Source organism: Trachemys scripta, chromosome 2, assembly GCF_013100865.1.
Source record: "Trachemys scripta elegans isolate TJP31775 chromosome 2, CAS_Tse_1.0, whole genome shotgun sequence".
Taxonomy (NCBI): domain Eukaryota; kingdom Metazoa; phylum Chordata; order Testudines; family Emydidae; genus Trachemys; species Trachemys scripta.
Genome location: NC_048299.1, coordinates 938,512 through 963,845, shown reverse-complemented (window position 1 = coordinate 963,845; position 25,334 = coordinate 938,512). Strand labels below are relative to the sequence as shown.

General features: G+C 50.6%; 2 protein-coding genes across 5 annotated transcripts in view; both read left to right on the top strand.

Annotated features, from left to right (window-relative positions):
* The first annotated feature begins 1,000 nt into the window (after positions 1–1,000).
* On the top strand, positions 1,001–23,226 carry LOC117871861 (zinc finger protein 777-like). 4 transcript variants are annotated; one of them, XM_034759621.1, is made up of 8 exons: positions 1,001–1,195; positions 5,242–5,643; positions 8,276–8,402; positions 9,394–9,507; positions 9,697–9,810; positions 10,096–10,209; positions 20,718–20,831; positions 21,784–23,226. In XM_034759621.1, the coding sequence occupies exons 1-8, from the start codon at positions 1,172–1,174 to the stop codon at positions 22,893–22,895; spliced, it is 2,121 nt and encodes a 706-aa protein (XP_034615512.1). In that variant the 5' UTR covers positions 1,001–1,171; the 3' UTR covers positions 22,896–23,226. The 4 variants fall into 4 exon arrangements, with proteins under 4 accessions (XP_034615512.1, XP_034615515.1, XP_034615514.1 ...); XM_034759622.1 differs by lacking the exon at positions 1,001–1,195 and adding an exon at positions 2,431–2,452; XM_034759624.1 differs by lacking the exons at positions 20,718–20,831; positions 21,784–23,226 and adding an exon at positions 14,688–16,183.
* Positions 23,227–25,251: 2,025 nt separating this feature from the next.
* LOC117871887 (protein ZNF783-like) overlaps positions 25,252–25,334 on the top strand; it is a 52,532-nt gene continuing 52,449 nt past the window's right edge. Inside the window, exon 1 of the mRNA XM_034759689.1 lies at positions 25,252–25,331. The gene's annotated coding sequence lies outside the window, so the exon portion shown is untranslated. The remainder of the gene's footprint in view (positions 25,332–25,334) is intronic.

Sequence of the window (25,334 nt, the reverse complement as noted above, 5' to 3'; positions counted from 1 at the left end):
GGATGGGGATCAATTGTTCTCTCTGTCCACTGAAGGTAGGACAAGACATAATGGGCTTAATCTTCAGCAAGGGAGATTTAGGGTAGGTATTCAGGAAAAGCTTTCTAGGGATAAGGGTAGTTAAGCTCTGGAATAGGCTCCCATGGGAGGTCATGGAGTCCCCATCATTGGAAGCTTTTAAAAACAAGTTGGACAAACACCTGACAGGGATGGTCTAGGTCAGCGGTTCTCAAACTGTGGGTCAGGACCCTATTTTAATGGGTTCACCGGGGCTGGTGTTTAGACTTGCGGGGGCCCAGGGCCAAGGCCCGATTCCTGCCGCCTGGTGACCCTCCTGGGGCCGTGTAGTAATTGTTGTCAGAAGGGGGTTTCAGTGCAACGAAGTTTGAGAATCCCTGGTCTAGGTTACTTGGTCCTGCCACAGCGCAGGGGGCTGGACTTGATGACTGCTTGGGGTGCCTTCCAGCCCCACATTTCTATGCTGCGATGCTTGTGCTTATGAGGGGAAGCTCCCTGCAATTCTGCTGTGGCCAGCTGTTGCCCCCGGTGTCTCTGAGATGAGCCTGGCAGTGGCACACGAGCGGGGTGGGGGGATTAATTCACTGGGAAGGCCCCCGGAAAGGGGGAGAGCAGGGACAGGAGGATCCCAGCTCCACAGCCCCCTCCTCTGCCACCAGCAGAAAGCCCAGTCCTGTTGCCCCCCTTCCCAGAAGGGGGTGGAGGTGGGTGGGTTTCCCTGCAGAGCAGGGGGCAGGGGCTAAGGCCTGCTGGGGAGGGCTGGGGGCCTGTCTGGGGTGGGGGATGAGGCGTAGGGGCAGGAGCCCGCCCAGCCACGGGGGCAGCCGCTGGGCCCGGCGGGGGGAGGCGGGCGGCTGGCGGGGGCCCGCTGAGCGGAGCAGGGGGATCACGGGGCCGCAGCGCCCAGGGGAGCGAGGCTGGGAGACCCTCCCCCGGCGCCGCGATCCCCCCGCCGCCAGGGGCCGCTGCCGCCCCGCCGCTCCCGGGCCCCGGCAGCCAGGCCGCGGCTCCCCCCGGCGGCGCTCGCTCTGCCCAGCCCGGAGCGGGAGCGGAGCTCGGGTTCGGGTCCGGATCCCGCCGCCCGGCCAGCAGCGCTCCTCGGGCCGCCCCCGGGCCGCGGTGAGGGGCGAGCTCCGGGCCGGGACAAAGGGCCATGGCCGAGCGGGCCGCTGCCCAGGTAAGGGCCGGGGCGGGGCCGGGAACCCCCTGGCTGAGCCCCGGGGCGGGCGGGGGNTCCAGACTAGCACAGCTAGTCTGGATCTGTAAAAAGCAACAGAGAGTCCTGTGGCACCTTTAAGACTAACAGATGTATTGGAGCATAAGCTTTCATGGGTGAATATCCACTGCGTCTGACGAAGTGGGTATTCACCCACGAAAGCTTATGCTCCAATACGTCTGTTAGTCTTAAAGGTGCCACAGGACTCTCTGTTGCTTCCTTTTGTTTGTTTTAAAGCTGCTGCCTGTTAATTCAATTGGATGGCGTCTGTTTTTTGTGTTACGTGAAGGGGTAAATAACACTTCCTTATGTTCTTCACACCAGTCATGACTTTATAGACCTCTATCATATCCCCCCTTAGTTGTCTTGTTTCTAAACTGAACAGCCCCGGTCTTTTTAATCTCTCCTCATATGGAAGCTGTTCCATACCTCTAGTCATTTTTGTTTCCCTTCGCTATACCTTTTCCTATTCTAATGCATCTTTTCTGAGATGGGGTAACCAGAACTGCACCCTGTATTCAAGATGTGGGTGTAATCGATGTATATAATGGCATTATGCTATTTTCTGTTTTATTATCTATCCCTTTCCTGATGGTTCCTAACATTCTGTTAGATTTTTTGACTGACACTGCATGTTGAGCAGATGTTTTCAAGAGCTATCCACAACGCTCCAAGATCTCTTTCTTAAGTGATTTCAGCTAATTTAGACCCCATCATTTTATATGTATAGTTGGGATTATGTTTTCCAATGTACATTACTTTGCATTTATCAACCTTGAATTTCATCTGCCATTTTGTTGCCCAGTCACCCAGTTTTGTGAGGTCCTTTTGTAACTCTTCACAGTCAGTTTTGGACTTAACTCTCTTGAGTAATTTTGTATTATCTGCAAACTTTGCCACTCACTGTTTACCCCTTTTGCCAGATCATTAATGAATATGTTGAACAGCACTGGTCCCAGTACAGATCCTTGGACCCTGCTATTTACATTTCTTTACTTTGAAAACTGACCATTTCTTTCTACCCTTTGTTTCCTGTCTTTTAACCAGTTACTGATCCATGAGAGGCCCTTCCCTCTAATCCCATGACTGCCTATTTTGCATAAGAGTTTTTGGTGAGGGACCTCGTCAAAGGCTTTTTGAAATTCCAAGTACACTATATCCAGTAGATCACCCTTGTCCACATGTCTGTTGACCCACTCAAAGAATTCTGATAGATTGGTGAGGCATGATTTTCTTTTACAAAAGCTGTTTTGACTCTTCTCCAACAATTCACACTATAGTTTCAACCAGTCTGCCTGGTACTGAAGTTAGGCTTACTGGTCTGTAATTGCCGGGATCGCCACTGGAGCCTTTTTTTAAAATTGGCATCACATTAGCTATCCTCCAGTCATCTGCTACAGAAGATGATTTAAGCAATAGGTTACATATCACAGTTAATAATTCTGAAATTTCATATCTGATGTCCTTCGAAACTCTCAGATGAATACCATCTGGTCCTGGTGACTTATTACTGTTTAACTTACCAGTTTTGTTCCAAAATCTCCTCTACTGACAGCTCAGATTTGTCACCTAAAAAGAGTGGTTCAGGTGTGGGAATCTCCCTCACATCCTCTGCAGTGAAGACTGATGCAAAGAATTCATTTAGCCTCTCTGTAATGGCCTTGTTTTCCTTGAGTGCTCCTCTTCAATCGTCTAGTGTGGCCCCACTGATTGTTTAGCAGGCTTCCTGCTTCTGATGTACTTAAGCTCAATTTTTTTTTTTATGAGTGAACATTCCTTTCAAGGGAAAGAATTATGGGGCAATAGACACAGAATTAAACACATGCTCATAGTTAATACTGTGCTATGCCTATATACCGTACAAATGTTTGGGAAAAGCAGGCTGAATTTACTTTAGTTTTGTTTTCTTACCAAAAGAAATTGAGTAGAACAGTAATTTTCTAGTATGGCTATAGATTTCTCCCATTTGTTAGGACACCTATTAAAATTAGTTTGGGGGTATGTGATGTTAGGGCATATCCACACTACAACGTTAGGTCAGCTTACGTCAACCTAACTATGTAACGTACATGCTATAGTGTTCCTCCCGCAGCTGTAACTCGCCTATTACTCCGACCTAGTAAATCCACCTGAACGAGAGGCATAAGGCTTAGGTCGGCATAGTTTGGGTGACACAATGTCTGTATAGACACTGCCTTACTTGCATCGCCTGTTGGCTGTCAGGGTGGCTGACCGCTGGAGTTGTGAAATTGACAAGAATGGCAGTTTCACTGCTGGTAGAGTCCCTGTTTCGAAATTGAGCTTGGGGGTAGAGGGGAGGGGGAAGTGTTTTTTCCAGCTGTGAGCCGGAGAAGTGTTGACAGCTGGAGCCTCACTGCCCTGCGCTGAGAGACCGGGCTGTGGGCTCCGCACAGAGCTTCCAACTGGAGCCAGCTGTAACCCGGGCTCTCTGATCCCACTACACACAGAGCTCCCAGCTGGAGCCTGGCTGCTGCCTGGGTTCTCATCTCCCCACTCCGCATGGAGCTCCCTCTGCTGGGAGCAGAGAGCCTGGGTGGTATCTGGGCTCTCAGCCCCCCAGACTGCCCCTCTTAGGTCAGTGCAAGTTCTCCTGGTGAGGACATGCACCACTGACAGAAGGAGGGTAGTGTGGACATGAAAAACGGCAGTGATTACTGTGGTTGCTGTAAGTCCACCTAAGGGCTTGTCTTCACTAAGGGGGTCAGTCGACCTAAGTTACGCTACTCCAGCTGCTATGTGAATAACGTAGCTGGAGTCAACTTACCCCAATGTCTTCACTGCGCTGTGTCGATGGGAGACGTTCTCCGGTCAACTTCCCTTACTCTTCTCAGAGAGCTGGAGTACCAGGGTCGACCGGAGAGCGCTCTGCCATCGATTTAGCAGGTCTTCACTAGGCCCGCTAAATCCATCTCTGAGCGTTGATCCCCCGGTAGTGGAGACAAGCCCGAACTTAGGTGGATTTAATTGTGTGGTGTAGACGTGGCCTGCCTGGAAAAGGAGCTAAGTTCCCGTGCTCAGTGTGGTTACTAACACCGAGCATGGTCCTGCAAACAGGAGGATAATTTCTTCTCTCATTTATCCTGGTGCCAATCCAGAGTAACTCCATTGACTTCTGTGGAGTTACTCTACATTCATCCTGGTGTAACTGAGAGCAGAATTAATCTGCTAACTGCAGTGCTTGCTCTGCATCTCCAAATTACTACAGTGGTTGAATAGCCCGAAAAGTGCTTTGAGGTCTGATTCTTCTGATGAAAGACGCGGCGGAAATGTCAGAGTTTAATACCAGGGGTTTCTTTTTGCAATGTGAATACACACACAAATAACTCTCCCTTTCACTGGTGTGACGTTAGGCCTGAGTTATGTGACAGCATCAGTGGTAACATTTTGTAGTTGCATGTTATTGACTCTTGCCAGAGGAAGAGTTGCTGGATGTGTGCGTCAGGTGCATTACAACCAACATAAACGGAATAGCTTGAAATAGAAAGCACAAGTCACCAGCATAGGAAAAATACTGGGTTAGGAAAAGAAGCAATTACCAAGGCAAAGGAGGGGGGAAAAAGTGCCTGACACTGCTTAAGAGCCATCTTGGAAGTGAAAATTGTGCAAAGCTGATTAAAAAAACCTGATCCTCATTAACACATAAGGCCCCTTTATGCTTCTCTAATGGTGTAACGGGACATTACTGAAAATGAGGATCAGGTTCAAATATTAGTAAAACATGGTCATTGTCTGTGCAATGCAGCTATCAAGCGTCAGCCCAATGCAGTCTAAACCGTCAGTTATAAAACTAGGAAATCAGTTGTATAATAGTGTTAACATGCTTTTTATGGTCACATCTGGAGTGTGACCCTATAAAAATAAACATCCAGACATAGAAAGTGCTGAGTAGCCTGTGGTGAGCAGTTCTTGCACTTTCTCTTTGTAGCTGGGTGTGACAGATGGTGATGGGACCCCAACTTGATCTCAGTTTCTCTTCTTGTGAATAGGATCAGGAGTGGGACATGGAGTCCCAGCAATGGACACCTTTCCAGCCCTCTACTGTTCCTCAACAACCTTCTGCTAAAGAGACAAAGCCAAACTCTGCAGAGATTTCGCTGTGGACTGTTCTAGCTGCAATTCAAGCAGTGGAGAAGAAGGTTGATTCTCATGCCACGCGGTTACTGAACCTGGAGCGTAGAACAGTGACAACAGAAAAGAAATATTTTGACTGTGAGAAAACGGTAGTGGATTTTGGGAACCAAATGGAGAGTAAGTGGGCGGCGCTGGGAACTCTGATCCAGGAGTACGGGCTGCTCCAGAGGAGGCTGGAGAACATGGAGAACCTGCTGAAGAACAGGAACTTCTGGATCCTGCGACTCCCCCCAGGCACTAAGGGGGAAATCCCCAAGGTAATGATGTAGCTAATAATATTCAAGAACTGTAGTAAAACAGTTTTCATTATATCTCTGATGATTACCGCCCTGACTCTAACATTCCCAAACGCCTTTATGCCTGAAATTTTGTACACGTGGCCTGTTGGCAGCGAAGGGATTTTCTGGGAAAGTCTAGTGTTAAATGGGCCCATTATTTTTGAGAGAGGAACATTTTCAAAAGGTTTCACTCTTCAAAGAGTCTTTATTTTTGTAAAGTTGACTTCTCACACAACTTGGTGTAGAAACTCCATATCTGTTCGTTTTCCTCTGTGAGATCTAGTGCAATATGTTATATAATGGTAGAAACTTGAGTGAATCTGAAAGCACCATGTTGTGTCTGTGGACTTTATAAGCTTTTTGATCTTGCCACGTTTATAAACTCTACAGCAGTAGCCAGTGGAATTTGTAAATTCTACAAACCAAATACATGTGAGGTAAGTTGGTTAGAGCTCTGCAAGTATGGCCTGAACCATCTGTGCAGTCTATAGGCCAAATAGTTTGCTTCAAGGAATTTGGAAGCTTTATTCAATTTATAAATTGTTATTGAGGTTTGTGCTGTTTATTTTAACTCACTCGTAGGTAGCAACAGAGAGTCCTGTGGCACCTTTAAGACTAACAGATGTATTGGAGCATAAACTTTCGTGGGTGAATACCCACTTCGTCAGACACATGCATCCGACGCAGTGGGCATTCACCCACGAAAGCTTATGCTCCAATTCATCTGTTAGTCTTAAAGGTGCCACAGGACCCTCTGTTGCTTTTTACAGATCCAGACTAACACGGCTATCCCTCTGATACTTCACTCGTAGGTGTCAGCCTCTCTCCCCTTCTCATCAGATATTGAACAGGGCTCTGCAGGGGTAACTCGGATTATTGCCTTTTCATTACTCTTTACAAAATCTTGACTGCTGTGAAGTGTCATAAATAAAACGAAATCCATCAGCTAAATGAACGTTGTATTGTATCTGATCACAAAGGAGCAGATGCACAAACCATTACTCGCTCTGAGCAGTATCTTCATCCACCACTAGTCCCACTGAAGTCACTGGAACTACTCTTGAAGTAAGGGCTTGTCGGCGTGGGGAAGTTACTGCAAAATAGTTGTGGTGTGTATTTATTTGGCGCATGCAATCTGGTCAAGCCAAGCCACAGCGTTCTTATCAATGATGTTCAAGGCATGAAAACCGCCAGGAAGTTGAGTCATTTTGCTGTCCTCAACAGTGTGTCATGGTTTGTGGCTGCCCACATCAACCTAATGGACTGTCTCTAAAATGCCACCGAAATTCCGCTGCAGCACAAAGTCCATGTCCAGTGTGAAGCCGGTTCAGAAGGCTCCATTGCCTTCGCAGTAAATCAAGCCCGGGTTGATGTTGAGTGGGGTCTGAGACAAGATAATTATTTGTCACTTTCTCTGCGGATCATGAAGCTCGCCACACATCCTCTACCATAAATCCCTCACCTGGTAAACTTATCCACAAAGGGCGCCGTGAGGGCAGACGACCATGTGGTGGATTAAACAAGGCTTTAATTAATGGTAGATGTGGCATATCACGTGGTTTCATCACGAGCTTTGCTACCCTTTCCTGTCTGTGAACACTGGGTGGAGCAATATTGCAGAGATCCAGTAACCATGGTAGAGGAGTAGATTTAAACGTGCCTGAAATAATACACATGGCAGAATTACGTTGTACGTCGATCACCTTTGTGTGAGATGAGCGAGCCCAGGCTGGAGCGCAGCACTCCACTGCTGAGTCACAGAGTGCCAAGGCTGAAGTGTGTAACAGTTGGGCCTTGGTGCCCCATGGCGTCCCGGCCAGTTTTCCGAGCAGGTTGTTGTGTGTTTTGACCTTACTTGCTGTCTTTGTCAGATGGTCACAAAATGTGAGAGTTCTCTCCAACGTGACACCTAGAAGGACCGGGTGTGAATCGTGCTTTATTCGCGGACCATTGAGAACTACGTTCAGCTCTCTGCCCGTTTGTGCATGACGGAACTGGAAGGCGCTCGCCACAGTCTTACTTCCACTTGGTATCAGGCGTCTCCGACAACAATATTCGGCCATATGGTGTGTCTAAAAAGCAGAGTACCCCCATGTGGACGCTCTTACTCGGCACTAAGACTGCCTTCTTGCTGTTTAGGTTAACCCACTTCCAAAATGGATTAACCTACACTACACAAAGGCACTCTTAGTGTGGAATAGCTGTTCTGCACTACCTCTTCTGAAATTCTTCCCCATGTAGACACGCTCTAAGATACTGCTCTGTGGGAATGAGGGTACCAGTGCTTTGGCATTCACAGTGGGCTTCCCAGTAAGTAACACAAATGATGCTCTTCTAGAGAGTGTAGTCATTCCCCTCCCTTTTGTTCCTCTCCTCATGTTTGTGTCTGAATTCTGGGCATTCGGAGGGGAAGCATTGTGGGTTTCTGTACAGTACCTGGAACTCTTATGGAAGCTGTAAAAATAAATTATAATAATGAGAAATGTTCTTGTGTGTCGTCGTCCCCACCCCCGACTCTTAAAGGCTAAAGAAGATGAAAGAGGCAGTTGACTTTATGGCACCCCAGTGCCATACAAGGTGCTGAATGAATCTGTAACCTCTGTGATTACAGGTCCCGGTGGCATTTGAAAACGACTCTGTTTACTTCTCTGAGCAAGAATGGCAGAACTTAGACGAATGGCAGAAAGAGCTTTACAAGAACGTGATGAAGGGGAACTACGAGTCTCTGATCTCGCTGGGTAAATATTGGTTCTCACTCGTTTAGTAGATGTTCTGCAATCTCAGATATTCATGGGCCAGCTCCAGCACTGGGCTAATGGATTTGCACTTGACATAGAATCTTTGTGATGGGTCAACACATTTTTCACTGTTATTGATGCCAGTTTAGAATGAAAGGTATGCAGGGATGACCTGGTCCCTCCATCTCCAGAGCCTTCTGGTTGTGGATAATGGTTGCATTACTTGGAAGTACGCATCCAGAAACCTGCTATGTTCCATGTGTGGTGCTGATGAAAATCTCCTACTGAACAGGGTAACAGAGGAAGAACACCAGGGGCAGAGAATTGTTCGGTGGGAAATGCACAGAGGCAACATTGTAGTTAGAGGGAGGCATGACCGCATGTGCTGTTGGTGTAGTACACAAGCACCGTGGATTATGGAGGCATTGACTTGATGGCCTGCAGCTGAACTGTGTGTTGGAGACACCTGGGCTGCTGGAAACCTCACAAGCTTTGATGGGAACAGGTTGGATTAAAGGCAGTGGGCAGGAGAGACAAGGGGCCAGATGGGGGAAAAGCTCAACAAAGGGGAGGGATCGGTGGACAATCAGCTTGTGGTGGGATCTGGTGCTTGTAATCCACCCTTTAGGTCTAATGTAGGAGACTAATAAACCAAGCAGGTTCTCATTCTGGTCTCAGGAACTGTGGACACAAAATAACCATCGCTTACCCCCTAGACAGGCTCTGGCCTGGATGGGTCTCTGGCCTGACTGCAGGTTAATAACTAGGGAAGTAGCTTAATACTTAGTGCCTGAAAGATAACGCTCTCTCTCTGCATGGAGAGCCCTGAACCTCCAGCAGGCAGCCCTGCTCCTCCCTCACCAGGCATTTGTTTCTCTAGGAGCTTCGTTCCCATTACGCACCACTTCGAGCAGTGACGGGGTGCCTAAAATCTCGTACTGCTCAATGCAGCATGGAGCCAGGGAACGCTGATGTGTTTTTCCATCAATAGACTATGCACTCTCCAAACCTGACCTTCTGGCGCGGATTGAACGAGGGGAAGCGCCCTGCGAGGGGGAGGAGGGAGATGTAGAGGAGAGCGAAATCCCTGCAGAGCCCAGCACAGGTAAACTCGTCATCTTTTCCTTATTTTAGGGCTTTCCGTGGCGTCCTCTCCATCGTGTCTAAGCAGGAAACAAAGGTGTTTGTGAACTGCTATAGATGCAGTTTTTCAGCTCTGGCTGAGTGACTCGTTAGCAGCTACAGTGTAGAGATGTTAGAACAACATAATGGGATTTCTCTTTCCCATGCACAGAATCACTGGTGTATACACCGGTCGCGACCTGCCAGAGTGAAGGCGAGGAAGAGCCGTGCATCAAGGGACAGGAGAACTCGGAGGAAAGAGAGATCCCGGCTGAACCCCCAGTCGGTGAGTGCTGTGCTGAAACAGCAGTGTCTTTGTAGCTATCTTGTCACAGAATGCGTGGAGTGAGGTAGGAGAGAGGCCCCTGCTTTAGAGAGCTGGGGAAAGCTCTTACGAAAAGGGGCAGAGGGAGCAGAAGACACGGGAAGAGAAGTCCTGTGTAAAAGCCATACAGCTTGGAGTGAACCTGCTGGCGGTTGCAAGGGGAGGACAGAAGGATGCTGCGATGGGGACAAAAGGGATTCACAGAAGAGAGTCAACTTGCCGCCTGTTTTCTCTTTCCATGAATAGAGTGCGCGTTTTCCGAGCCAAGCTGTGTGTCCCGGGTAAAGCGAGAGGAGGAGCTGTGTGGCGAGGAGCAGGGGCCCTCGGAGGAAGTGGAAATATTCTCAGAGCCCAGCACTGGTGAGTTATCAGCGGTCTCCCAAAATGGAGGTAGAGCGGAGAGCTGGCACCATACTGGGACTTCCCCGGGGGGGAGGTATATGTGGAGGGGGAGGAAGCGGGGTGGAGCTGGGAGTGTTCTTGCAGGCTTGTGAGGGGGACAAGGGTCCAGAGCCAGTCTGAGGACAAGGGGATGGGGAAGGAAGGGTTTAAGGCCAGAGTTGAGTACAGAATTTCCCCCTAACGGAGGGAAAGTACCAGAAACATGTGGCAGCTTAAGCAGTGGAGTAACCCACCCCCAAAATAAAACAGACACATAGCTCCTGGTCTCCTCTCTCCCTCCTGGGGCAGCAGATGCTATGGCAGTGATCTCCTTGTGGGGGAGACAAAAGACGACCAGGGAGGGTCCCGAAGATGAAATAAGACAAGGCGAGTACATTGGCTGGGAGGGGCAGCTCCCTGATCACTTTGTGGGGATGCCGGGCCCCATGGTCAGCTCCTAGCTGACGGTTCCATCCTGGGGCTGCCAACCAGGAGTATGGCCCATTCAGTCTGTCGGGCCACCAGTGAGGAGCCTGCCCCCTGCATGGGGTCTCATAAGCCCTGCCCATGCTCACTGCCTCCCTGCTATCATCCCCAGGCACCCAGATGGAGTGGAGTTGCTGACTCCAGCCCTGAGGAGGGGTTGGGTGCCCCTCCCTGAGGAGGGGCTGGGGAATCACAAAGGTGTGGTTGGGGCTCAGGTCCTCTGCACAGCTCCAGAAGGCTCCGAACTCCAGAGGCCAGGCCTGAGGACTGAGCCATTAAAGCTTTCGGTCTTTGCTCATAAATCAGCCCCGACAGACCGGATAGCTTTGGTTACTCTTCCCATAATTCCTCCCCCCTGCTCTCTAATGCTGGCACCGATGTGTTTAGAAATGAAAGCTGGATTCCAGGTACAGTCTAGGGTTGTCAGGCGTCCGGTTTTCGACCGGAACGTCCGGTTGAAAAGGGTTCCTGGCAGCTCCAGGCAGCACCGCTGATCGGGCCGTTAAAAGTCCGGCTGGCAGCGCAGCAGGGCTAAGGCAGGCCCCCTGTGCCTGGCTCCGCACAGCTCCTGGAAGTGGCCGCCATGTCCCTGCGGCCCTTAGGCGGAGGGGCAATCGGGGAAGCTCTGTGCGCTGTCCCCGCCCACAGCACCAGCTGCGCAGCTCCCATTGGCTGTGAACCACGGCCAATGGGAGCTGTGGGGACAGTGCTTGCGGGCGCGGGAGGTGTGCAGAGCCCCCCTGGTTCCTCCACCTAGGGGGCTGGACATGCTGGTCGCTTCCGGGAACTGAGCAGAGCCAGGGCAGGTCGGGAGCTGCCTGAGGTAAGCACCGCCCAGCTGGAGCCCATGCCCCGATCCCCCTCCTGCACCCTGACTCCCTTTCAGAACCCACACCCCTGCCCCACCCTGAGCCCCGTCGTGGAGCGTGCACCCCACACCCACTCCTGCACCAGTTTTTCTAGTAGCTGTGTGGAGAGACACTAAGGAAGTAACCCTGAATGCAGTGGTGTTGTAGTCATGTTGGTCCCAGGGTCTTAGAGAGACAAGGTGGGTGAGGTAATATCTTTTACTGACCCCCTCCTGCACCCCAACCCACTGACCCAGCCCAGATCCCCCTCCTGCACCCTGAACCACTCATTTCTGGCCTCACCCCATCCTGCACCCCAACCCTCAGCCCAGTGAAAGTGAATGAGGGTGAGGGAGAACAAGCGACGGCGGGAGGGGGAATGGAGTGAGTGGTGGGCAGGGCCTCTTAAAAGGGGTGGGGCAGGGGCAGGACCTTGGAGAAGGGGCGGGGCAGGGGTGTTCGGTTTTGTTGATTAGAAAGTTAGCAACCCTAGTACAGTCTCACAACAGCGGTATAGAGAGGGACGATGCCCTCTGCCCAGTGGGGAGATGTCTCCGTGCTGCCCCGAACTGCATTGGCTCTTTTTGTCACCAACGTTGTCGTAAAAGCTCTTAACTAATGAACAGTCTGTTCCCACCCCATGGGTCACTTCCTGTTTTTGAGGTTCCTCCCACTTTCTGAGTATGCGTTTTCCCAGGTTGTTTCCCCCTCAATGTGCTAATTGTGTTTTCCAGGTTGAATTTCCTTTTGTTCTCTTACCCACCTTGTTATCTTCTCCTGGTCGTTCCTCTTGATGTTGTAACCTGCCCAGTTTAGTAACCTTTGTCAATCCCATTAATACGCTATTTACTCCTCCTCCCAGTCATTAGTAAAGACCTAAAATAAGCCTGATCCCTGCTTTGCCCTGTCGGACTCCTCCCCCTGACTCGATAGCTGTTGTTTATCGATGCTCTTCGTGCGCTGCCCTTTGGCTGGGTTGTGGTCCGTATCACAGGTTCATAGCCAAGCCCGTCGGAATGAAATGCTCAGATTGGAATGGCCAGATGGCGTGGCCTGGTCTCCCTGGAGGATTAGCCTGTCAGGGTTCTGGGAAGATTGTGAAGCCAGCTTGGAGATGAGAGGTGACTGGAGAACTGTGGCAAATGTCCTGACGATGAAACCTTCTGTGTGGTCTGACCCATCGTGACGGGATCCTTGTGCACAGACCGTGGTCGTCCTGCCCAGGAATGGGAAACCATTAGCCTGCTCATGTTTCTTCTTCTGAGAAGGACATCTGCGCAGATACTCCCAAGGGAGCAAAGGGGAAGGTGCGTGCCCAGGATCCAAAGAGCCATTGGAAATGAGCCCACTCCCTTTGAAGACTGAACGATGCTGACCCATTTGTATAGGGAAGGAAGCAGCAGCGCAGACAGTTTGAGCAAAGGAAGCTTAGTGAAAGATGCTGTAATGTGGCGATGGCTGTGGGACGGTGGTGGTGACGTGGAGAACGTCTCATGTTCCTGAGGTCTCAACACCTACAATAACCCAAACCGAGGCTTCTAAAGAGCGTGTGACTGGCTCCCTGCCGGGGGGTTGTGAGGATGGACGGAGGGCCTCCTCCAGGGAGCACCAAACCTGAGGGAGAGAACAGAGGCAAGGGGCATGTTTTTGAGAGCCCGCTGGACAGACAGTGGCTGTAAGGACGAGCAGTGCTGACTGACAAGGCTATGAGAGAGCTTTATTATGGAAAGCCACAGCTACCGATTTCCCCCCTTTTCTGTCGAAGTCTCCGAGCCTGCTCTAGTGCGGCTAGCCACAGTCGCCGCTAGACGAGGTGAAGTTTAAGTGCTGTTCTCTGTTTCTACTTCTCTCCGGTTTGTATAAAGTCTCTTGTTTAGATGCTACTGTAACTCGGTTGATGCGGGTGACAGCTGCTGTCCCCGAGGCGGAGGAAGAGAGGTTGGATTCTCTGGCCCCAAGGTCGTAGGAAGAGCTTTTGGCAGAACTGTGGTCTGCGTTGCCGTGAAAAGGCACCACAGACAGAGTCCTCTGCCATATATAGGAGCCAGGGAACAGTGACCCTGGGCTGCAGGCCAGAGTGAGGAGTTCAGCAACAGCCGGGACAATGTTAGGAGGATATTTTAAAAAACTGGTTTAAATCTATATCCAGTGTGGCCAGCAAAACCCTTGACACCACTTCCCAAAGGGTGAAATTCACCCGGTGCAGAAGGGCTGCCCAGGGCTCCCAGCATCTCTTAAAGCCCAGACCTACTCTGTAGCTGTGTGTGAACATGACCCCGTCTTACTCAGCCGGCTCTTAGGTTTACTCATTCACGTCTGCTGGCATGAGAGACTAAAATAAGTTCTTACAACTCAAAGCCTAAAAGGGAGTGAGCTGGATTCCTTGTGCATCATCAACAGAATTGTTCGTTAGGTTCCAGTGACAGGGATAGTCCGTTACGCCTGTGCACGCCCACTGAAGGCGGGAGGTTGTAAAGGCGTCCCTAAAGACCTGAGCCGGCCTGCAGAATCTTTGGGATTCGGGGTAATGTGCTATAAGGAAGAACCCGGCTTGCCTCTCAGATCCCAGGCTGAGTTTGCAGAGCTGGTAGCCAGAGGATGCACTGTTTGATTTGTAAACTAAGCACAGCTGATGCGGAGCAGCCGAGAGTCAGGGAAGATGGAAACTCCTGATGCCATTTGTATTGTGGCTTTACGCAGTTTAAGTGCTGTGTGAAGGCTTTAAGGGTGTTGGGCGAGTCGTCTGCACTGGGGGGGAATGACAGCCAGTAAAATGCATTGTCTCTTTAGACATGAAAGCTTAGATTGTGAGGGGACATGTAGCTGCTTCGCCCCGATTCTCCAGTGGCCTTGGGAACAGTCTGGTGTTCCCAGGCATGAAACAGGAAAACAAACTGCTGGTGAGCTCATTGTCTCCAAGGGGAGCCGGACGCTCAGCGCTGCTGGAATCTATCTTTTCACCCTGTCCTCCTGCAAACACAAACTATTGCACAGGACTGTTTGCTCGGGAGAACCGACCGTAACGGGCGTTTGTAATGACGGGGGAATGATTAACAGGTTTCCTTTATTCCCAAGCAGACAAAATAAAATGTTCTGTATTTTATTTTTGTTTTATCCCAGCAGATAATGGAATCATGTTCCAAACTGAGGTGCTGGAGCATGGGGACCATCTCAAACACTTGCAGCTGCGAAGGACGTTCTCTGGACTGTCTGAAGAAACTGTGTTCCGGATTCCCAGGGAGGGAAGGCCTTTGGATAGTCCAGACAGCTCAATAATGCAGCCAAGGTACCATGTCAAGGACAGGCCGGTAGAGTCAGTGCCCGGGGAAGAAAGCTTCAGGGAAAGCAACGCTGTGACTTTTTACCGGCGAAGCTGCCCAGGTGAGAGACCACACGTGTGTGCTGAGTGCGGGAAAGGCTTTCGGCTGAAGAAGAGCCTCACGATGCACCAGAGAAGTCACACGAAGCTGGGATGCTACGAACCTGCAGCGTGTGAGAAAAGCTTTGTGTACAAGCAGCACTTGACGATGCACCAGAGAATCCACCCTGGAGGGGCCACTTACAGCTCTGTGGAGTGTGAGGAAAGCTTCAAACAGAATCACCACCTGAAATCCCACCCCAGAATCCAGACAGCGGACAAGCCGTACAGTGCCACTAAATGCACGAAAAGCTTCAATGTCAAATCACCTTACAGGCAGCACCAGAAAAGCCACGTGCGAGAGAGACCCTATAAGTGTAATAAGTGCCAGGAGTGCTTCTCTCAGAAGAAAAGCCTCATCACGCATCAGAGAATGCACACGGGAAGGAGTGGAGGGTTGTTAATGTGCACGTACTGCGGGAAGAACTTCAGTCACCCCTCGGATCTGATTCGACACCAGAGGATCCACACGGGGGAGAGACCCTACCAATGCACTGAGTGCACAAAAAGCTTTACGCAAAAGCAGCATCTGCTCCAACACCAAAAAATCCACACCCGCGAGAGGAACCGTCTAAACGTGCAGAACATGAGAGACGCTTTGCTAGACAACATCTTCTTCTAGCTCACCCAGGGCCCACTCAGTGCTTTGGCCCTGTACTGTCGCCATGTGCTCGTTGGTGCAGACAATTTATCGCCAAAGGATGCACACTGTAGGGTAGGGGCCACACAGACTTCTTGCTGGAGTGGTGGTGTGTTGCGGTATCTCGTAGCTCACTTTTAATGTGAAATGCTCCAAGTTTTAAAACAAGTGACTTGAATCACTTAATTGAAGTGATAACTAAATATGTTTCTCGGGAATGTCTGCTATTTGTCTGGAATTGGCAATATGCAAGCTACTCCCCTCGATTATATCCTGCAGCAGTCAGTTCCATAAGTTAGTCACATGTTGTACATGCCCCAAATGGTCTACAGGTTACTAAAAGTATACACACGCACACGGGGCACTGAGTGATACCCTTGCTGACCGTCTCTGGGCAGATGCCAGGGAATGGGAGTTGGTTGCTAGGGGTAGGGCAGTGATGAGGCATATGAACAGGGCAGACAGAGGAAGTTTGCTCTGCAGCTGCCAAGTTCCCTAGAACTATCCATCCAACTCCTTCTCTAGCACTGAAACTGACTTCTCTGTGCTGTCAGTTGGGCCAAATTCTTTCTAAATGACACTGTAAATCTGGGGGAACCCACTGAAGACTCTGGAGTAATTCCAGACTTATGCTGCAGTAGTTGTGATCAGCATTTGGTCCAAGACTCATCGCACGTGAGTACATCTGCAGGCGAGAGCGCATTCGCAAGGTTTCCTTTTATACCTCTGTTTAAGACACAAACAATGCAATTGAATAGAAAAACAAATTGTTAGCAGGAGACAGTACTTTCACTACACTCAAACGCTTGCTGAATTTCATATTGCAGTGAATTACTGTCTTGATTGCCCTCTTTTTCCTGGTAGCTGTATCATAATATTTCTGTTTATTTATTATCTGGTCAGTATTTTTCCTGTCTGCACAGTATTTTGTTTGTTTCCTTTCTGTGCAGCTCATGGTGTATCTGCTTCTCTTATTCTCCTCTCAGTTCTTTTACTCTCATTTTTGGGAATCAGGGCTTGCCATACTCCGGGACTGTTAAACTCACACAGCTTGGTAACATTTATTTATTTGGTACATTGTCTAAATATTTAGATCTCAGCTACACTGGGGCGAAAACTGCTACCTGAAGTGGTTTGAAACCTGTTTTAGTTGGTCACATCATATTAATCCAGGGTTAGAAACTATATTGTCCTCTCCTGGGTTCCAGTTTGGGCCTGTAACTGGTGTCTGGTTGTTAGGACTGTGGCCCCTCATGGAGGGGCAGAGCTGTTCCACTGACTCAGTCTGGCAGTCAGACCTGGGTGGGTCTCATTAGCTCCATTTGGGAACATCAAAGGCTGTGGGCCTTTAAGGAAGAGAGAGCTAAAGGGGGACCTGCGGGGAGAAGCTTTAATACAGTTTTGCAGGAGAGAGATTGGCTGGTGATTGACTTTGAGGGCTGGGCTAAGGTCTTTGTTTCAATACAGTCCTGCCGTAAGGTCTTGTTCGGTCATTTAAATAAAGGCAAACTCCAGAAGGGCGCTGAATTTGGACAGTAACCATTATGGGAGCATGGAGTGGGGACTGTAGCCATTTACAGGGCCTTTTCCCCACTCCCTACCTAACCCGATTTGGGCCCATCCACACTCCCGAGCCAAGCTGGGTTTAAACCCAATGAACCTGAGTAGAGTTTTTTTTAAAACCAGTTCATGACTGTTTTAGTCCTTGTGCAGCTGGGAGTTCGTATTTAATATACTGTGTTGGATTTTTAGTTGAGAAGTTTATTTTTCCCAGCATTGGTGAGTTCTTTGATTTCCCAGTGGCTCTGAGGGTTGTGATCAGGTCTCTTGTTGGTCTCTGTGTGTATATTCATTTTTCCAAGTGTACTAATCCATGAGCACCTCAGGCTTCACCTGTGCCAAATTGCTGCACACCATGGCCATCCTGACCCACCCGAGGGTGGCAGGGCTAGAGCGCAGATCTTCCAGAAACACAGGGCCCTGCCACATGTGCAAAAGGAGAATCTCTCTTCGCAACATAGGGCCTGTGGTAGGTGGAGGAACACTCCTGATTTTGTCCAGTACGCGTATACTAGCCCGTTCTTCGGTGTCTGTTTTTTTAATTACTTCACTTAACCCCCTTATTTCCCTTTTAAACTTGTACTGTTTAGACTGGGAGCCCTCCTGGGCAGGGAACCTGTCTCTGTCTCTAAGTGCCGGGTAAATTGACGGCAGTAGATGCTTGATTATTAATAATAATAAAATTAAGCTTGAACAAACGACTGAAGCTGCGAAGTTCTGAATGTTTCTTTTCTGTGATGTCCATCTTGTGAGTTCTGGACAAAGTCCTAGCTGTGAAAGCAGCTCTGCGTGGCCCTGGGGTGCGGGCTAAGGAGGAGCTGCACAGTGCATCCCCACTGAGCTCCTACGGAATATATGATGTGTCTTTGGACTTTTTTTTCAAATGGGAGGCCCCCCTGTGCCTCCTCTAAAAGATGGAATTCTGCTGCTAAGAGCAAAACCTAAAGCCAGGGGTCATTCTTGTGCTGCTTTATTCTCTCAATGGAGGAGGGGTCAGAGGTGAGTGAATCTCCACCTCACACCAGGAAGACTTGATTTAAAAAAATACAGCAGTGGAATTTGAGTGTGTGTGCGCATAGCCAGTGCCAGCTTTGAACAGGTCAGTGCCCATGCAAATGCCAGACAGCAGAGATAACCTTCTAAACTTGGCGTGTAAACAAGGAGCCACTCAATAACTAGGGATCCAGTGCTGCTTTTACAGACTGAGCAGGCAGTCCAAGCAAACATCCTCCTGGCAGTAAAATAAGCCTAGAGCATGCACACTTCATTACTGACTCCAGCATGGCCCATGACTTGATGGCAAGGAATTCACAGACCTTCCAAGATAAAGATGCAAAATTAACTGGGTAAGACAAAGGATGCAGAGACTCTTGGTTACCGCTCAGAAACTGCAGCCCCATCAGTTCAGATGTTTGATTTCCCCGTAACTGGAACATGCCCTCCTGCAGTAATCTTCTCTCTAGTTTGAGATTATTTCTGTAGCCTGCACAAATTATAATTTCGTTTACACACATGGTAATCGCCACAGGTGACTTCTAGGCTGTTACGGTATCTCCTACAAAAAGATAACAAGCACAGCAGTAAAGTCCTAGAACTTCTAGCTGGGAATTGGTCCTGCTTTGAGCAGGGGGTTGGACTAGATGACCTCTTGAGGTCCCTTCCAACTCTGATATTCTATGATTCTTTATCTCTACTCTATTGAGTCTTTATTAGCCTACCCATCGAGCCCAGTGCAGAATTGTTCTTTCTAGTGTATTGTCTAGTGTTGATCTTTTAATTCTTCATCGTTCTAAAACGTATTTCAGAGCATTAGTGAGAGAGAGAAGTGAATTGGTTGGTTGATATGGTGTCTACTTTCTGTGTCTTTCTACTCCTAAATATTTTGCAGATACAGGCAGACACTAGGCACCTTAGAAATGGGTGGGTAGAAGAAAGCAGATGGACAGTGACTAACTTTTGATTAGGAGTTTTTTAATTAAAATGATTTCTGTTTAAGTCTTCTAAGCATTAAAAAAGTCAGTCGATTACATTGTATGTAAAGTCTCCATTCCCTAATACTGCCTTAGATATTAAAGGTGGACTGCCGTTTGATACCAGGTGAGACATGCTTCACTTCCCTAAGTCCTGTTACTCTACAAAGTTTAGAAGCTAAGAAATCTAGATGTTAAATGTTCTGGGCACTCTTGAGATTCAGGCCTCAGAACTGATCTGAGCCAGGAGCCGGGAAGAAATATCACAGTATTGCCCAGCTGACTAGATTCAAAGCCTCTTGGCTGAGACAGACACCAGGTAAAATGGGATTAGTGGCCAGTTCCCATAGGGTGATTCCAGGCTTCCTGTTTAGACGCCAGTTTAAAAAGGGCCAATTTCTCTTCCTTCCCTGTGTTCTCGGACAGATGGACGCAGATGGGAAAAGAGGGGAGACAGGAGCAACAGTAGGATGTGGGTCAGAAGAACTGTTCTTTCAACATTATTAAATACCCTAGAAACCCATCTGAAAATGATTTCCTTCAGCCGGTGGCTGGTTGTCCGTGGTGTCACCTGCAGGCCCCACCCCTTCTCTGTATCAGGAAGTGACAAACCAAAAATGTCTTTCATCTGAAGACGACTAAGCATTGTAACAGGGCTGGCTCAGATGCTGCTGCCAACCCTGAAGTCAGCGGCTCCTGGGTGCCCACCTGGTGAGGAACAAGCTGAAATGGCTGTGTTCCAGTTCAGGGAGCTGTCTGGCCCTGACGGCTGCAGTGACAGTGCCTGGGGAAACTGGGATGCTGCCGTCTCTTTCGTAGTGCTGTCTGGGGCCTCTCCTGGTTCCCCACATCCTCCCGTTTGACAGGAAACTGTCAGATGCTAAATCTTCCATTCCCTCTAAGTGTCTCTATTGGTCCTGCCATGCTGCCCATCTTCCTTTGGCCCCCAGCTGCCATTGCATAGAGGGGTGGGATGAAGAAGGTGGCACATTGACTCTCGAGCCCGGCATCCGGGGCACGTGGACTTTCTTAAAGCAGCGAGCCTTGATTTCTTCCTGGAGCCGATCCGTTCTCGAAACAGCTCCCTGGGCTCTCAGGAGGTTTGTAAACAGGGAAGCTGCCTAGGGAAGGTCTGCCTTACAAAGCTTTGTCAGTACATATAGCTGGGTTGGTCATGGATGTGATTCCCCGCTCCCCCCCCCGGCAGCTGACACAACTGTGCTGGCAAAGCCTCCAGTGTAGGTGATCGGCACAGTAATGTCATTTGGGGAGGTGATGTTACCGTACTGACAGGAAAAACTCCCTCTGTTGGGATAAGCTGCCTCTACGCTAGGAGGCCTCAGCTGTTCTGGCTAGGAATTTGTAGCGGAGACAAGGCCTTAATGCTTGTTTTGTATATGAGCCGTCCAGTCCCCTGGTGTCCTGGGACCCCTGACAGGCTTGCATGGGACAAATCCATCTTCTCCCAGCTGTTTTATTCTCCTTTGGCCAAAAACATTTGGTTTGAGACGTCGGCTCCGTCAGTGTCAATAAAACATAACAGCCCCCAATGTCTCTTTCCATAGATTATGCAATTTCCCAACCTGACATTTTATCCTGGATTGTACAAGAGGAAAAGCCAAGCGTCAGGAATCCAGGAGCCTTGGAGGAGCGAGAAATGCCTACGGACCCTGGGCCAGGTGAGTTCTGCTTGCCAGTGAGTGAATGGAAAGGCAGCGCCCTACAGAGTGGGGGCAGACTCTTGCCCAAGCAGAGAATTTACAGCCCAGGAAATTGTGAGAGAATGGGGGCACGGGGGGCAGGCTCATGTATTGGAGGGGCAGATAGGCACGCGAGTCCTCTTGCAGATGTGCCCAGAGGACAGGATGGAAGGAGGCTGTAGTCTGCAGAGTTTAAAGCCAGAAGGGACCAGTTTGACTTCCTCATAACACAGGCCATTGAATCCCACCCAGCGACTCCTGCATCGAGTCCAGTAACGTGTGTGTGTGTGTGTGGGGGGAATTGGGGTTACAGCTGACTGTAGACCCAAGGTAATAGGCTGACATCCTCAGGTGAGGTTAGAAGAAAAAGAAGAGGGAGAGAAAAGTGTTACAGGTAGATGAGGCAGCACAAGCAAATGACGGACCTCCCGCCACCCCTCCGTCCAAAGCAAGAGAGAGGCCTGGCTGTGGGAAGGAGAGGAGGCCACGGCTAGGGGCACAGATGGCTCCGAAATGAGGGCAGTAGGGAGGGAAGTTTGGAATCCAGGAGGTGCTCCCCTTGTTCCCTTCCCTATTGTCTTCTGAGAATTCCAGCTTCTCTCCTCCTTTTGTCTCTACATCACCTCAGAAATCCCTCCCTCCTTCGCTCCCCCTGCAGCTGTAACCTTTATCCCCACCTTGATCACCTCCTGCTTTGGCTGCTGCGACCTCTTCTCTGGCTGGGCTTTCCCATGAGCAAAGCACCGGGAGCTGGTGTGCTCCGTGGCTCTGAAAATCGGGCCTCTTTTCGGTAGAGGTGTAACTGGATTTAGGGGCTGTGAGCTTAGGCCCCCAGTTTTGAACACTTTGGTGCATGCAGGGAAGGCAGCTAACAAATAATAGCCATGAATAACAAGGCTGAAATAAAAGCTCTCTCTCTCCTATCCATTAGATTATGGGATCCTGATCAAAACTGAGCAAGAGGAATGCCCTGCCATCCTGGAAGCACTTGGAACGTTAACAGGAACGTCCCAGGAGGACGTTGGGCAGGGTCCTGAGGAAGGTTGGTGCGGTGCAGTATCACAACTGAAGAACCACCCCGGAAGGAGAGGACCAGCTCAGCTTGAAAGATGTTTCAGCAACAACAAGCCAGTCGCCATTCACCAGAGAAAGTCTGCCAAAGACAGGCCTAATAAGTGTGCCGAGTGCGGGAAAGGCTTTAGGCTAAAGAAAAGCCTTATCATTCACCAGAGGAGTCACACCAGAGCAGGACCCTATGACTATCCGAAATGTGCAAAGGGCCTCAGTCACAAGCAGCAGTACCTGCTGCACCAGAGAGTCCAGGCAGGCGAGGGAGCCGGCAGCTTGCCAGACCATCAGCAAAGCGTGCCACAGATGCTCAGTCTCCAGTCTGACCCGGCAAGAGGCAGATGCTGTCCAAGCACGGAGTGCGATAGCAGCTTCAGTCCGAACTCCAGCCTAAGCAATCCTCATCTCCTGCAGGCAGGAGAGCGGCTGTACGTGTGCACAGAGTGCAGGAAAAGCTTCCGGCTGCACATCAACCTCCTCATACACCAGAGAACCCACGCCGAGAAGTGCCAAGGGCCCCTTATCTGTCCATACTGTGAGAAATGCTTCAGTCGCTCTTCCCACCTCATCCGACACCAGATGAGCCACACGGGGGAGAGACCCTATAAATGCCCAGCATGCGAGAAGAGCTTCACGGATAAATCCAAGCTCACCAACCACTACAGGATCCACACCGGGGAGCGGCCCTACCACTGCAAGGAGTGCGGCAAGAGCTTCAGCCGCACGCACCATCTCCTGAAGCACCAGCAGATCCACACAGGCGAGAAGCCGTATCACTGTACCCAGTGCCCAAAACGCTTCTCACAGAAGCACCATCTCCTGGGGCACCAGCGTGTTCACACTGGGGAGCGCCCCTACCAGTGTACGGAGTGCGTCAAAAACTTCACACGGAAGCAGCACCTCCGTGAGCACTGGCGGGTCCACTTGAGAGAGCCCCCGAGTGCTCCGAACACTTTAGACATCAGCGGACTCTGAAATGTCACCTGGGAGAACAGGATCCACTGAGGGCCTGAGTATAATCAGCAGGCTAGTCCGTGGAGAATGGGTTGGCAGTGGGGGGAGACTTATAGGCTGGTATCTCTTTACAATGAAAGCGTTGCGAACACAGAAAAAGGAACCAATGAAGAAGAAATGAAAGCCTGATCCTGCAGGTACTGCATTCACCTTGCCTTCAGTGAGCTGTAGGCCAGGGCTAGCAGTATTGGACCCTTAACCGGCAGTGAAATGTTCGCTAGTGTGCTGTAACATTTATAAAGCATTCCTTTTGAAACACTTGATATTGTTATGACAAAGAAATTCCCTGTATTTGGTGTTCACTTGGTGATTTCAGAGTGATTTTTTAAGGCTCCCTTGATGTTTTATAGTGATGGATAGTAGACATTTAATACTCTATGTAAATGCTGCCATCTCGGGCGTGGAGCACGGTGGCCATCTTGCCTCACCATCATTACATAAACTAAAGACAAAGCCCAAGACTGTAGAATAAACTCCCATCAGAGCTAAGGCCTATCACAAACCTCACCACCCTCTGCTCTAAAGGCTCGTCTACACGGCCCTGCAGTTTGGACTACAGGGGTGTAAACTGTAGTGCCGCACTGTGATTATCCTACGAGTGCGGACGGAAAGTGACCTAGTTCACATTAATGTAGTCCACCTCTGGTCATGTGAACTAAAGACCTTTTTAGTTTGCACTTGCAGGGTCTACACAGGGCGGGTGCAGTGCAACGTTGTGGTGCACACTGCAGCATCTGCCCCGGTCGTCTGACCTGCGGGGCCATGTAGATGTGCTTGGGGCAGTTTTTAGACCTTGCCTTCTCTGAGATAACCACAGAGCTGTGTGTGTATCCAGCCTGGACGCTCCACTGCAAACGCTGCTTCACCTGGCGAGAGAACAAACGGCCCAGCTCTTAGTCACAGTGTTTAATGCACGGCCGGGAGGTGTTCCAATGCTCTGGGGAGGAGTGAGGGGTGAGAACCTGAATAGAACAGAATACAGCCCCCAAAGTAAAACTACACACGCTATTGCTGTAATGCCTGCAGCCTCCTGCCTTTCCTTGTAGGTCTGGTCTTCCATCCAGTACTGACCAGGTGCCATTTTACTTAGCTGGTAACAGTCCCAGCCCAAAAGGAGGCATGTTTGTGTGCCGCATGTTGATGGATAAAATCCGTGTGAGAGCAGGAGTGTCACGTTTGGGGGACTGTCAAACGAATGCTGGGAGGGGCTAGGGAAGGCTGGAAAATAGCCTGTTGGTGATGTGAAGCCCTCTCAGCCCTTCCTCTGGCTCCTTGTTAACTGAGGTAGAGCCGGGAGCTGGCTTCCTTGTGCAGCATCCCAGCCTGTGTGTGTCCTGCCGTGGCTGTGACCGGCCAAGGCTGCCAGCCTCACCAAGTGGGAATTTGTGTCTCTGCAGAAGCTGGGGGCCCTGAGTCTCATGCAGCTTGGGGAGTGGGGCTGGTGGGAATGATTATTGGGCCCTAGGGCATGGCTGTGACGGACTGGGCTTAGGGACAGCCCTCCCCACCCAGGCCTGCACTGGGGTTAGCATTTAGCAGGTGGGGCAGGAACATTCAGATATTCATTTCCCTTATTTTACTGCCATGTTGGGGCCAAAGAGCCGTATCCTTCCCGAGGTGTTCTCCTCTCTGTGCCTTTCCTCTCACGGGCAGGGCCAGCCTCCGCTCCTCGCATTGGGCCAGGCTCTTCCCAGAAGCAAAGAGAAGCGGCTTTTCCAGGCCAGCCCCATGGCTCAGGGGCCTGGCAATGGCGGGGGAGATTTTCCCCTCCTGGAGCAATGGTTCGGATCCGGGGCAAGTGGCTGATGGCGGGGTGGGAGTTGGGTTTCTATCCGGCTCCCAGCTGCAGCCCGGGCCCCAGGGCTTTGCCTGGCAGATCTCGCCTCAGGCCCGCTTAGGGTGACCACCCAGCACATGTGAACAATGGGGACGGGGTGGGGGGTAATAGGAGCCTATATAAGACCCAAACAGTGGGACTGTCCCTATAGAACCGGGCAGCTGGTCCCGCCGGCCCCAGTGCGGGGAGCGGCCCGGGGTTCAGGGGAACAGGCACCCGGGGGAGGGCGGTGGCGGTTAAAAGCAAACCAGGCAATGCAGAGCCCGGCTTTCCTCCTCTTTCTCAAGGGGAAGAAAACCCGGCCCAGCCCCGGGTGCTGCCGCAGCGCCCCCGGCTGCTGGATCGGGGCTCCGGGCACACGCGGCCGGGGCGGGCCCAGCTCAGGCCGGGGGCAGAGCCTGGGAGCCGCGTCCCGGGCCGCGCGGAAACCCGACTCCCCGGCAGCCAGGCCGCGGCTCCCCGCCCCGCCGCTCCCGGGCCCCGGCAGCCAGGCCGCGGCTCCCCCCGGCGGCGCTCGCTCTGCTCCGCCCGGCAGCGGGGCCGGCCCGTGGCGAGGCGAGGCG

Bases quoted from the DNA above. Each gene is read 5' to 3' on its own strand.
- LOC117871861 (XM_034759621.1), top strand. From the start codon at position 1,172: ATGGCCGAGCGGGCCGCTGCCCAG. The intron at 1,196-5,241 runs GTAAGGGCCGGG...TCTTGTGAATAG, and splicing joins CCGAGCGGGCCGCTGCCCAG to GATCAGGAGTGGGACATGGA. The intron at 5,644-8,275 runs GTAATGATGTAG...CTGTGATTACAG, and splicing joins CTAAGGGGGAAATCCCCAAG to GTCCCGGTGGCATTTGAAAA.